Here is an 11651-nt window from a genome sequence, read left to right as displayed (position 1 = left end):
GGGTGTGGCATCAAATCTATGCCCTCTGAAGGAGCAGCTACCTCTCCAGCATCCCCAAGCCCAACATTTTTTTTTTCTTGAGTCACAGTTACCACAGAGGGGCAGTGAGAGGGCTCACTGGCTAGAAGTTCATTTTCAGAACAACCACGGAGCCTACAAAGTGGCAGGAAAGAATTGACTCCTGAGAGCTGTGCGCGGAACTCACGTGCCTGCGCACGCACACACACACACACACACACACACACACACACACACACACACACACACACGAACACCAAAACAAATAAATACATAAAAACCTCTAATCATAACAGAGCCTCGCAAGAGCCCCCGGACCATGAAGCACAGCTGGAGGGGAGGCAGCGGCACCACTCACCTTTAAAGCAGGAGTAGTTTAAAATAAGACACCACATTAAAAAGGCAGATTTTATTTGTTGAACATAATTTAAAACTGTAAAAAAAATATTTCTTCATCCATTACTAGAAATCCCCATGACAACTGGAGAGGTTTGGTTCTTTGCCCCGAGAAGAGCTTGGTGGAAAATAAAATCCCTGGTGCCTCCCTGGCCTCTCCACCTCCCACCCCACCCCCACCCCTGGAGAAGGCTCAGCCCCAAGGGCAGGAGTATTTTGCCTGGAGGGAAGGTGTCTCTGTGCTTCCTTGGGAAAGTGGGTGGGGGGGACCAGGGGTCATAGGTGTTGGAGGCCTGGCCGGCAGCTATAGCCAGCCAAGATGAAACATCTGCTGGGCTCTCCCCAGGCACCTGGCTGGGTAAGTGGGAGGAAGGAATGAAGAAAACTGCTGCTGACCACAAGTTAGCACCCCGTGCCCTGGCCCTGAAATGACCTCTCCTGGCACAGGATGGGATGAAGGAAAAAGTGATAAATAAAGGAGATTAAGGGGGGGGGGGTGACAGACTCAGTGAAGCCTCCAGTTTGACAGAGGTGAGTCTGGGTACAATGAGTTTAAAAACTCTGTGTTGGCCAATGGCATGGATACAGATTACTGCAGGGGAGAGACCTCAGTGGGGACTCCTCTGGGGTGGACCCCACAGCAGGGCTCATTTTCTTTTACCAGACTAGACTAACAGAAGAATTAGAGGCCCGGGCTGCCCTCTACTGGTGACTTCTGGAAATGACCGCACCACAGCAGCAACCAACCCACCTACTACCCTAAAGGACCAGGAAAGAGGAGCCCGCTTCAACAGTGAGTGCTAAGTGTGTGATTAGGGCTTATTGCTTGGGGTATACCACTGATGGCAGCAAGCTCCTCCATCTCAGCTGGCCTAGAGAGAGGCATGGGGCAAAGTTCACTTCAAAGGCATTGAGAAGAATTTGTTCCCGGACTTGCAGCGGACCTGCTCAGCCAGCACACGCAGCAGCATCTCAGAATCTTCAAACTCATCCACGATTTCCTTCAGCCAGCAGCAGGAAGATGACAGCCACGTTAAGAGGAATCAGTCCCCGAGGCACCACAAACAATGCCAGTCTGATAGGCTGGGCAATACCAATCACCTTACAATCTTATGAGCTAGGCCTGTCACTCCACCTCCACTGACAGTGAAGACACACGGAGCCCTCTGAGCTAGTTTGGGGCTGGGCTCTCCTGGAGCTCTTGCTGCCTTCCACATGGCCAGGCCAAGGGGAAGGTGCCAACAGAGATCATGGCCCAAGGCCTCTACAGATTTTGACTCGCAAAGTACTTTTTAAAAATCCAAATCAGGCACCCGAGGACAGTGTGGTCTACAAAAAGAGGCCATGTCTTGAAAAACCAAGCCAAAATAAAATAGAATAAAAAAATAAAATCCGAACCAGTTACCAACATCAGAAAATCAGAAGACTGCACATAAAAATCTGGATTTCTGGCTTCTCTTGAGAAAAACATGAGAGCTACCGACTTGCACACCGCCAGGCACTGTGCACGGGCACTGCTAGTTCTTCCGGGCACTGACGGGAAGGTTGCCTGTTTCACCTGCTATCAAAATATAGCCAGACCTGGTGGCACAGGCCTGCCATCTCAGAATCTGAGGTAGGAGGAACACGGCAGGTTTGAGACTTGCCTGCTCTACAGTGAGCTCCAGGCCCAGCAAGGAGACCTTGTGAGACCTGACTCAAAAGTAAAACCCGTGAGGTAACAGGCGCTGAGGGCTGGAGCTTCCTGGTACCTGGCATTCTTCCTCTATTTACAACTGCCAGACCCAAACCTCTGACCGCAGATAAATGGCTGGTCCAGGGTGGGGGAGGTCACCCTCATCTCGTGTCAGGTGTAAGGCAGGGCACACAAAGTCCTAGAGGTTTTGTTACAGTGCAGTTCTGTTTCCCTGAGTGCCACTTAGATCCCAGCTGCTGGCTCCGGGGTGACACTCTGAGCAGGAGGGGGGCAGTTGAGGGTCTCTTCTATGCCACTCAGTTTCCTACAGATTTAGGTTCCAGTGTCCAGTCCTTCCCTTTCTGTCATTGGCTCATCATCACTCCGGAGCTCAGAGCTCTGTGCCCCTGCCCTGGAAACTCACCTGTAGTTCCTGCAGGCACTGTCCCTCCAGCTGCAGCCGTGCGTCACCCACACACCAGGCCAGACTGACATGAAATGAAGGGTCCTAGGGAAGAATGCCATGGCAGGCCTATGACAGTCCTGTCAGGTCTCCCTGTAGGATCCCTGGCCAGTGCCGAGGGCTGAAGTCCTGTCTCATCCCCTGCCTACACAGACAAAGTGGCTTATGATGGTCCCCACTACAGACTGAACTGTACTCCTCCCACAACTGCAAACAGTGAAAGCCTAACCCCAGTGTGATGTGTCTGGAGGTAATCAGGGTTAGAAGAGGGCACAGGGTGGTGCCCTCAGCAAGAGATATGCATGGGCAACGGCTCAGCGGTTAAGAACACTGGCAGCTTTTCCAGAGGACAAAGGTTTGATCCTCCGTGCCCACTTGATGGTTAACAAGACTCTGTAAGGAATGTCTGGGATACTGGTCCCAGGAGGATCTGACACCCTCTTATGGCCTCCAAGGGCACTGCACACACACGGTGCATAGCCGAAAAGGAAGGCAAAGCATCCATAAGCACAAAAATAATTAAAAACTAAGAGGGGGGTGTAGAGAAGCTATATGCTCCTTTTCCTCCATGATGGAAGGGCACAGTGAGGGATGCCTCTTACAAGCCACAGCCCTCATCAGAAACCAATCATATAGGTGCCTTAATCTTGAACTTGCAGCTTCAGGGTTAAAGGCATGCACTATCATGCCTGGCTCTGACTCTATTTTCTGATCCAGAACCTTCCAGCAGAGGCCATACTTTTCAAATTAAAAGAACAAAAGTCAAAAATGGTCACAATTTTGGAGAAACAATAATTCTATTTAAAAATAACTGTACACCTGTCATGGTTTTGAAAACACAGAGAATAAAACCAATGGCCTTTTGAAGCTGTGCCACTCAAGCTGGACTCTGAGTCCCCACAAGAACAGAGGGGAGGGACAGGGAGGATGTGAAGCCACAGCTCTTCCAGAAGGGCCATTTGACTAAATGCTGGAGATGCCTGCGAACAAGGCAAAGCCGGATACCTCACAGAGCTGAAAGCACAAATCTTGAGATGCACAAACAGTGCTCTGACGTTGGGCTTTGGGCAGACTAGAACTTGTGATACCCCAGACCCCAATCCTGTGCGCTGGCACTCGGGGCTCCATATGGGGAGATTGCCTCTGATGAGGCTTCTCTGAGGATGCTCTGTTCTAGACGGGCCAGTGTGCAGCAGCCCTGTGGCAGACCGTAATCATCTCTGTTCATTTTCCCCAACCGTGTGCATTACCTGGTAGAAGGTGGTGAGGTCAAATTCCTCCATGACTCTGTCCACCTCTGAAACCAGGTCCAAGAACTGGGCATGCCCTGAACTGACCTCGAGTCCAATGAAGGTCCTAGGAAGAGGCAGTGGAGTCAACAGGGGCACAAACGCAGCCTGCGAGAGCACAGCCTCACAAGCAGGGGCAGGAGGCATCCAACGGGAAGCCAGGGATCTGTGGCTCAGCCTCCTTCCAGTGCATGCCCTGCTGCTCTGCGTACCACCTTCCACCCCCTTCCTCCCTCACTTAGAAACCTGCCCTCACTGGACGCCTTCTCTCCTGTCTAAGGAGCCCTGCAGGGCAGCCTTCATCAACCACTGCACACCTCGTCCCCTTGCCTGCTCCCCTCTCGGGCGGACTCCTGGGCCCATCACCCTCTCCAGGCTCTGCTCTCTGGCACCCGCTTTCCCCTGCAGGTGAGAACTGCTGTCAGCAATTAAATCCTCCCCTGAACTGCATCTTCAGCCAGCCCTCATCCAATTCTCAACGAAACACCGTAAAACAACAACAACAACAAAATGGTGGCCTGCTGTCTTCCTCTGTACTAGCTGGTGTTCCACTTTTAACGCTCTCTTAGAAATGCTCTTGTCAAAGCAGCCAATGAGTATAGTGATCTCTATGTTATCAGAGTCACAGATTCTGTCCTCAGTTGCTTGGAAGTATCTGCCACAATTGGCTTCCCACTCCTGGAAACCCTTCAGCTTATATTATAAAGTTCTGTAGCCTAGACTGAGGGAGAATCGAGCCCTCTCAGAGCGGCTGGGAGGGGTGGCTCAGTGAATGAAGTGGACAAGAGGCCCTGCAGATAAAAATGCCTTCTTTTTTTGGGACGGGGGAGGGGAAAGTTTGAGACAGGGTGATGGGGAATTTTTGTCAACCAATTATCTTTAAGAGGGGGAATCAAGTTAGGGTGTGGCTTTCTGAGAGAGAAAAACACAGCTTGGCTTGTGTGCTCTCTCTGTGTGATTCCCTCGCAGCACAGCTGAGCTCTGACTTCTCGTTTCTGTTTTGTGAGTTTGCCCCTTATAATTAATAAAACTATAACTGTTTTATCTTTTAGCTAGCCTGGTTATTTCTCGACCTGAGGTAATTCAACAACAGGGCTTCTCTGTGTAGTCCTAGCTGTCCTGGAACTCCCTCTATACCAGGCTGGCCTTGAACCCACAGAGATCTGCCTGCTTCTGCCTCCCAAGTGCTGGGATTAAAGGTGTGCGCCACCACCGCCAGGCTAAAAATGCCTGCTTATGTTCACTTAATGCTTTAGGACTTCTACGTTTTCAAACCTCATTGGCTCCTTTGGCAATGGGCAAGAAAGGGGAAGTGAGAAATGGTGCAGAAGGGAAGGTAATGGGAGCTCACCACAATGGCAGGGAGGGGGCTCCACCTGCTCAGGCTGCTCTATACTGAGATGGCTCTCCTGCACCTGCACTGCTCCCCAAACTCCCTCAGTGCTTCTGAATAAGCTTGAGTTTTGTTTATTTTTAATATTTATTTATTTAATAAAGTAAATTTATTAATTTATTTTATTTTGGAGAACAGATGCCCCATAATATACGTGAAAGCGAAGTGTATCCCTTCTATCTTTGCAACACAGTCAGGGACCCACCTGGTTTTCTCTTGGTTGGTATAAATCTTTACCTGGTTGGCAGTAAAGAAGAACCTGAAATTTAAAAGAAGAAAGAAAAAAAAGAAAGACATAAACAATAGTTCATGTTTAAAAACAAAAAAATCCCCAGCCTTTTCAGCAGGGGATGGTGATGGGTGTCTACAGTGTGTGCTCTAGAGACCAAGGCAGAAGATCTCAATTTACAGTAGCAGCCTATCTCAACAAACAAACAAGTAACATCAGTCCCTCTAAATACCTCCCCTAAACAGCAATTTAAAATATAATTAACTCATTTTTACAAGCAACATTGTTACTCCATGATTGAACTAAAAATATCTTATAGTTAGACAAGACCCTAAATTACCCTTGTAGAAGCAAAAAGTTTGCTTTGCAAAGAACAGTCCATCCCAATATACAACTTGAAACCACCTATGTACTGAGAAAATCGTTCATTGTGTGGGTGGAAACAGTTGATATGACCCTGTGAGGCAGGCCCTATAATTATGCACAAGAAACTGGACCTGTGAGGCTGACTTTGGTGAGGCAGGAGATGAGGCTCAGTCCATTTGCTTGCAAAGCCCTTGATCTCGCCTAAAGAGTGAGGAGTCTCTGTTGAAGCGGGTCTGGCGGTGGAAAGTAGGGCAGAAACCCCACTCACTCAGCACCTGTATTAGTTACACAGGGGCCAGAGTCGGGGCTGAACTGCCCAGGTTTGGTCATCTCAACTCAATGCACTGAGGGTTTGCAGATGCTCTAGCTTCACTGAGAACACAGGGCAGCAAATGGAGCCAAGACAACATCAAGTCCATTTCCTCAAAGACACAAGCCAGCGCTCCAGGGGCCGCTCTCTGGTCCTCAAGTGAGCAGGGCAACAAGCAACACACGTCCCACAGAGCATGATATTCTTGAATGACTCTTGGGTCGTCTCCAGAGGTCCCAGCTTGCTCTGTTAAAGAACTAGTTCCCACTAGGATGCTGAGGGAGTGGCTTCCCAGACCTTGTTCATGGGATTCTCATGCACTGGCTTCTCACCTTCATGCAGCCTGCAGTGCACCTGTCAGTCTTGTTACCATGACAATGTGCTGATCACCCAGACTGAATGCTAATTTGTCCAGGAAACAGAGCTCCAGTAAGAAAGGGGCAGCAGCATCCTCTAGAATAAGGGAAAGGGCATTTCCACTCTTTACTTAAGGGGAGAATATGAGCAGAGTCAGACTAACCAAAGTCATTCCCATGACGTCTGCTGAAATCACATGGAAATATATGAAAGACTGGAATTCTGATACCAGGACCCAACTAACAAGCTGGGCATCCTGTATACACCTGTAACCCCAGCTATAAGCTGGACAGAGAGGATGGCTGGGGCTTGCAGGTTCCAAGCCTAGCCAAGAAAACACAAGCTCCAGGTTTGAGTAAGGCCCTGTCTCAAAGGAACAGGCAGAGAGTGACAGACAGCTGATGTCTGCTTTTGGCCGCCACATGCACAGAGGCACAGACCCCACACGTGTATGCATAGGCATGCCACGCCCACACCCACAAACACTTTAAATTTTCCTTTTCTTTTTTGAGAGTTTTTGTCTGCATGTAGTCTGTGCACCACATGTACGGAGTGCCTATGGCGGCCAGAAGAAGCCATGAGAGCCTCTGGAACTAGAGTTACAGACAGCTTGAGCTGCCAATTGGGGCTGGGAACTGAATCTAGGTGCTCTGCAACAACAGCCAGTGCTCTTACAGCCGAAGCACCCTCCCTCAAGCCTAATAAACACATTTTAAAAGGAGCCTGCAGGGTAGGGGAGATAGCGCAGTGGGTAAAAGTTGTAGCCAGACAAGTGTGAGGATGTGAGTTCAAAACTCTGGAGCCCGTGTAAAAGCTGGACACAGAAGTGTCAGCATCTGCACTTCCAGTGCGCCCATTGGGAGATGTGACAGAGGTGGGAGAATCCTGGATGCTCAGGGGCTATGCAGTCTGAGACACACGGCAGAAAAACAGTACAGAGATCCTATCCCAAACAATGTGGAAGGTAAGGACCAACACTTGACTTCTGCATGCATGTACCTGTATTCACATGAAGACACGCACACACACACACACTGGTGGGTTTCCTTGTCATTGAGAGAAGGAAGTCAACCTCATGGGGCAGAGCTGAGACAGCACAGCCCGGGTAACATCTCTGGCTACCTCCATCTCCTCATGCGTGAAACTAGGGCCGTCTCTGAGCCCATCTGTAATTCCAGTTGGGTGAAGTCAATTTAGGTTGGGTTCTGGCACCTGGGACAGACCTGACAGTACGCAGCTGGCTTACTAAATCTGGTAATGGCGATCACAGTAGATGAGACTGAGAGGCGCTATACTCTGGTTTTCTCACCAACTGACTGCAATGGAGCAAATTCCTTCCTCAGGCTCCCCGAGCAGTGGGGTGGGGTCTTAGAGAGCTCTGATCTATAACAAAATCAGAATTCTTGGCTGACCTAGGGACCTAACATGAGCTGGCATCTACTGTAGAGGGCAGCTGGTGGGACGAAGCCCTTGGGCTGTGAGGTTGCCCTCTGGGGCACCGGTGTCAGAACTGAACTAAACTGTAGGATACTCAGTCAGTCTCTGGAGAGTTGCAGATGTGTCGGTATGAGAAGCTCTTACATATCTGGGAAGAGAAGTGCTGGAAGCCCTAGGTGCGAGCACACAGACGGACAGCAGGGTTTCTGCAGACAACAGAGGGAGAGCAGTTGAGTCGTTCGTGCGAGGTGCCCGCATTACACAGAAGGGGACACAGCAGCCGCAGGTCTGGTCTGCTTGCTTGGCACCGTTCCTATCTCCAAGCACAAGGGGCCGGGTGTGGGGGGTGAGACACATCTGACAGACACGACAGACAGAAGAGGGAAGTGCTCACCTTTGGAAAGAGGCCATGTGATCTTTGAGGACCTGCACGAAGGGAAGGATCCAGTGGTGCCGGAGAACCACGCTCTGAGACAGACTGAGGTGGAACTCCTCCATCCGTACCAGCCGGGGCACACACGTCTGAGCTCGGTGCAGCAGCTTGTCGAGCAGATCCAGGAACTCTTCCTTCGCTTCGTCTAGAGAAGAGCGAGGAGAGGAGACTGGCCTCAGCCAAGCTGTCACAGAGGAATAAGGAGCCCGGAGAAGCCGGGCGGTGGCGGCGCACGCCTTTAATCCCAGCACTCGGGAGGCAGAGGCAGGTGAATCTCCGTGAGTTCGAGGCCACCCTGGTCTACAGGAGCTAGTTCCAGGACAGCTAGGATTGTTACACAGGGAAAACAAACAACAACCAAAATGTCTGCTCTGAAAAGACACTGCCTAGGGGTGGGGGGCAGACTGAGAAATACCTAATGAGAAGCACAGAAAACACAGAACCTCTAGGTAAGAAAGCCAGATTACAGGAGGTCTTCATCGTCCCAGCACTTGGGAGCTCAGGCAGGTGATTTTAGTGAGTTCCACGCCAGCCAGGGATACACAGGGAGACCCTGTCTCAAAAAAAGAAAAAGAAAGAAAGAAAAGTTCACTAAAATATAGGAGCACTATCCTAATATACAACTTGCCCAGGAAGATGGACAGACAGCAAGAGGCACATGAAGGATGCCTCACGTGGGTCAACAGTGAGAAAGAGCACCTGCCCTGCAGAGTGCTGGCTGCGTCAAGTGCTGGCAAGGACACTCACTGCTGTTGGAAATGTAAAATGGGACAGCCATTGTGGGGGACAAATTTAAACATACAGTTCCCATACAATCATGAAATCCATCAGTCACATCCCTTATCATTTACACAAAGGAGCTACTGAAACATGTCCACACAAAAACCTATAGCACACATGTACTTTTTTTGAGTCAGCGTTTCCCTGTGTAGCTCTGGGTGTCCTGGAATTAGCTCTGTAGACCAGGCTGGCCTTGAACTCACAGAGATTTGCCTGCCTCTGCTTCCCGAGTGCTGAGATTAAAGGCATGAGCCACCACCATCCAGCACATATTTTATTTTACTTTATTTTTTGAGACAGGGTCTTACTATGTAGCTCTGGCTGGCCTAGAACTCAAAGAGATCCACTTGCTTCTACCCCCAAGTGCTGAGATTAAAGTCATGCCCGCTTAAAGCATCCTGATGCTTATCTGTCCAAAGTAAGAAACAACCAAAATGCCCTTTAGTTGGTAAACATACAGCCAGACAGTTTAGCGCTAAGAAGAAATGAACTATCAAGTGTGCCAAGGCACAGAGGAACCTTAAATGTACACTACTGAGCCAAAGCAGCCCATCTGAGAGGCTATATACTAAATGATCCCAATTCTGTGACAGTTTGGAGAAGGCAAATTTGTGGAAACATGTTGTTGGAGGGCAGGGACGGCTAAGTCGAGCATGAAGATTCGTATCGCAGTGGCCTTACTCTCCACAATAGTGTAGATGCACATCTTTTTAGGTTTGTCTAAACTCACAGAATATACAACACCAAGATTTACCCATTATACAAACTGTGAAGTCTGGTGATTATAATATGGGCTCAAGCCGGGTGGTAGTGGCACACACCTTTAACTCCAGCCCTGGGGAGACAGAGGCAGGCAGATCTTGGAGTCCTAGGGCAGACAGGACTACACAGAGAGATCTTGTCTCAAAAACCCAAAAATAAGCGGGTTCATCTGTTATAAGAAATGCAGCACTCTGACGGTGGGGCTGATAATGGGAGACTCTACACTAGGTTAGAGCTGTCACCTTGTGTGCTGTGCTAAGAAGCTGACGTAGATTATCCTACTTAACCTTCCAAAGAGATAGATATTATCACCCCGCTTTAGGGAAACAGAGACCCTAAGAAGCATGTAACTTTCAGAACACCCAGGTCTGATTAGCCTGTCACCTCCTCAAGGCTGGGGTGGGATGAGTCCAGCACACAGGGGCCCTGGTTTCGTCCTCCTAGCCACAGCTAAGGGGTACCTGTTTCTGACAATTTGCCATTAGTAAGTGACTCACATGGTATGTAGATGTGGGTGGCCCAGTTGCCACGCTCATGGGGAAAGGAGCGGATGCGCCCCCCGTGTTTTGTACTGTCATCCTCAGGCCCCTCCTCCTCACCAGAGAACATGCTCAGTACACTGTCAGGTACCGGGAACCTCTGAGTGGGAAGGGGGTTCTGGCCACTGCAAAAGAAGAAAGAACAAGCATGGTCTTCCTTTGCACATCCAACAAAAGTTCTGAGCCCTTATGCACAGTGATTCTACAGCAGTCTTGTCTGTAGTATAGGCTGGCATCAAATCTGATCCTCCTTCCTCAGTCACAGCAGCTGAGTGTGTATCTCCAGGCAGGTGTTTGAGCATCTAGAGAGCCACAGAGCTCTAGAATTACCGAAGCCTCCCAGTTAATCTGGGAGGCTCAGCGGGGCTCTTGGTCGCCATGGGAAACACTAGAGCAGGTAGTAGTGTGGCTTGGAGGTCTTTATTACCTAGCTGAACAGGCCTGAACTGAAGTAGCTCTGTGATCTTGAACATTAATTTCCTCGTGTGTAAAGCTTTTTTCTATTTGCTAGAGCTCTTGTGCAATGAACTAACAACATACTGCGCTCTGCAAAGACCGGTATTTAAGGACCTAAGGTCCTTGAAGTATAAGATCCCCATAGATTTTGCATCAGTCTGGAGAGTCCAGTCTCCAGTGTGGCTAGCTCCCAGTGGCTGTTCACTGAGCATTTACTAGACGAGTGAAAAGCGTTGATTGTTGCATTGTGTTCAAATGAAGAAACAGATCTTGAAAGGAACATGCTTGCACACCAAGGGAGAAAAATGCACTGGCTAGAGCTGGCCTGGAACCCATGACCTCACTCCCAACTTTGCCTTAGCCAAGGCGGTGGTGGTGCCATTTTGGGGCTTGTCCAGGGTGTGCTCTGAATTCTTCTTTCCCTCGTCATTTCTTTTTCTTCTTCCCGGGGAACTGACCCACCCTCCCGGGTATCCCGGAGGCTCGGGTCCCACCAGGGTTTCCAAAGAATCGCGCCCTCGTGATAGAAACTTCCCCGCTCCTCACCAACGGCGGCCCCCGGACCCGGGTTTGCTACGCCTCGCGGCGGCGGCGGCGGCGGCCTCGGCTTCATCCTCCGAACCGCTGCTGCTGTAGCCCACCAGGGGCGCCTCGCTCATGGGGCCTTGACCACAGGCGGAATCCGCGGGCACCTTAAGCCGGCGCCCCCAGTTCCGCTGAGCCGGAAGTGCTCTCAGGGGGCGGGACC

General features: G+C 50.1%; 1 protein-coding gene across 1 annotated transcript; it reads right to left on the bottom strand.

Moving 5' to 3' along the window:
- Positions 1–412: 412 nt before the first annotated feature.
- Positions 413–11651, bottom strand: Usb1 (U6 snRNA biogenesis phosphodiesterase 1). Its single transcript, XM_048431806.3, has 7 exons — positions 11450–11651; positions 10406–10572; positions 8328–8511; positions 5440–5493; positions 3803–3908; positions 2514–2597; positions 413–1415 (listed from the first exon to the last, which is right to left on the bottom strand). Exons 1-7 carry the CDS (start codon positions 11560–11562, stop codon positions 1311–1313), a joined length of 813 nt encoding a protein of 270 aa, XP_048287763.2. The 5' UTR covers positions 11563–11651; the 3' UTR covers positions 413–1310.

The sequence above is a fragment of the Myodes glareolus genome, chromosome 22 (assembly GCF_982192425.1).
Source record: "Myodes glareolus chromosome 22, mMyoGla1.1, whole genome shotgun sequence".
Lineage (NCBI taxonomy): Eukaryota > Metazoa > Chordata > Mammalia > Rodentia > Cricetidae > Myodes > Myodes glareolus.
Note: the sequence above shows the minus strand (reverse complement) of the source record. Positions and strands in the feature narration are given on the sequence as shown.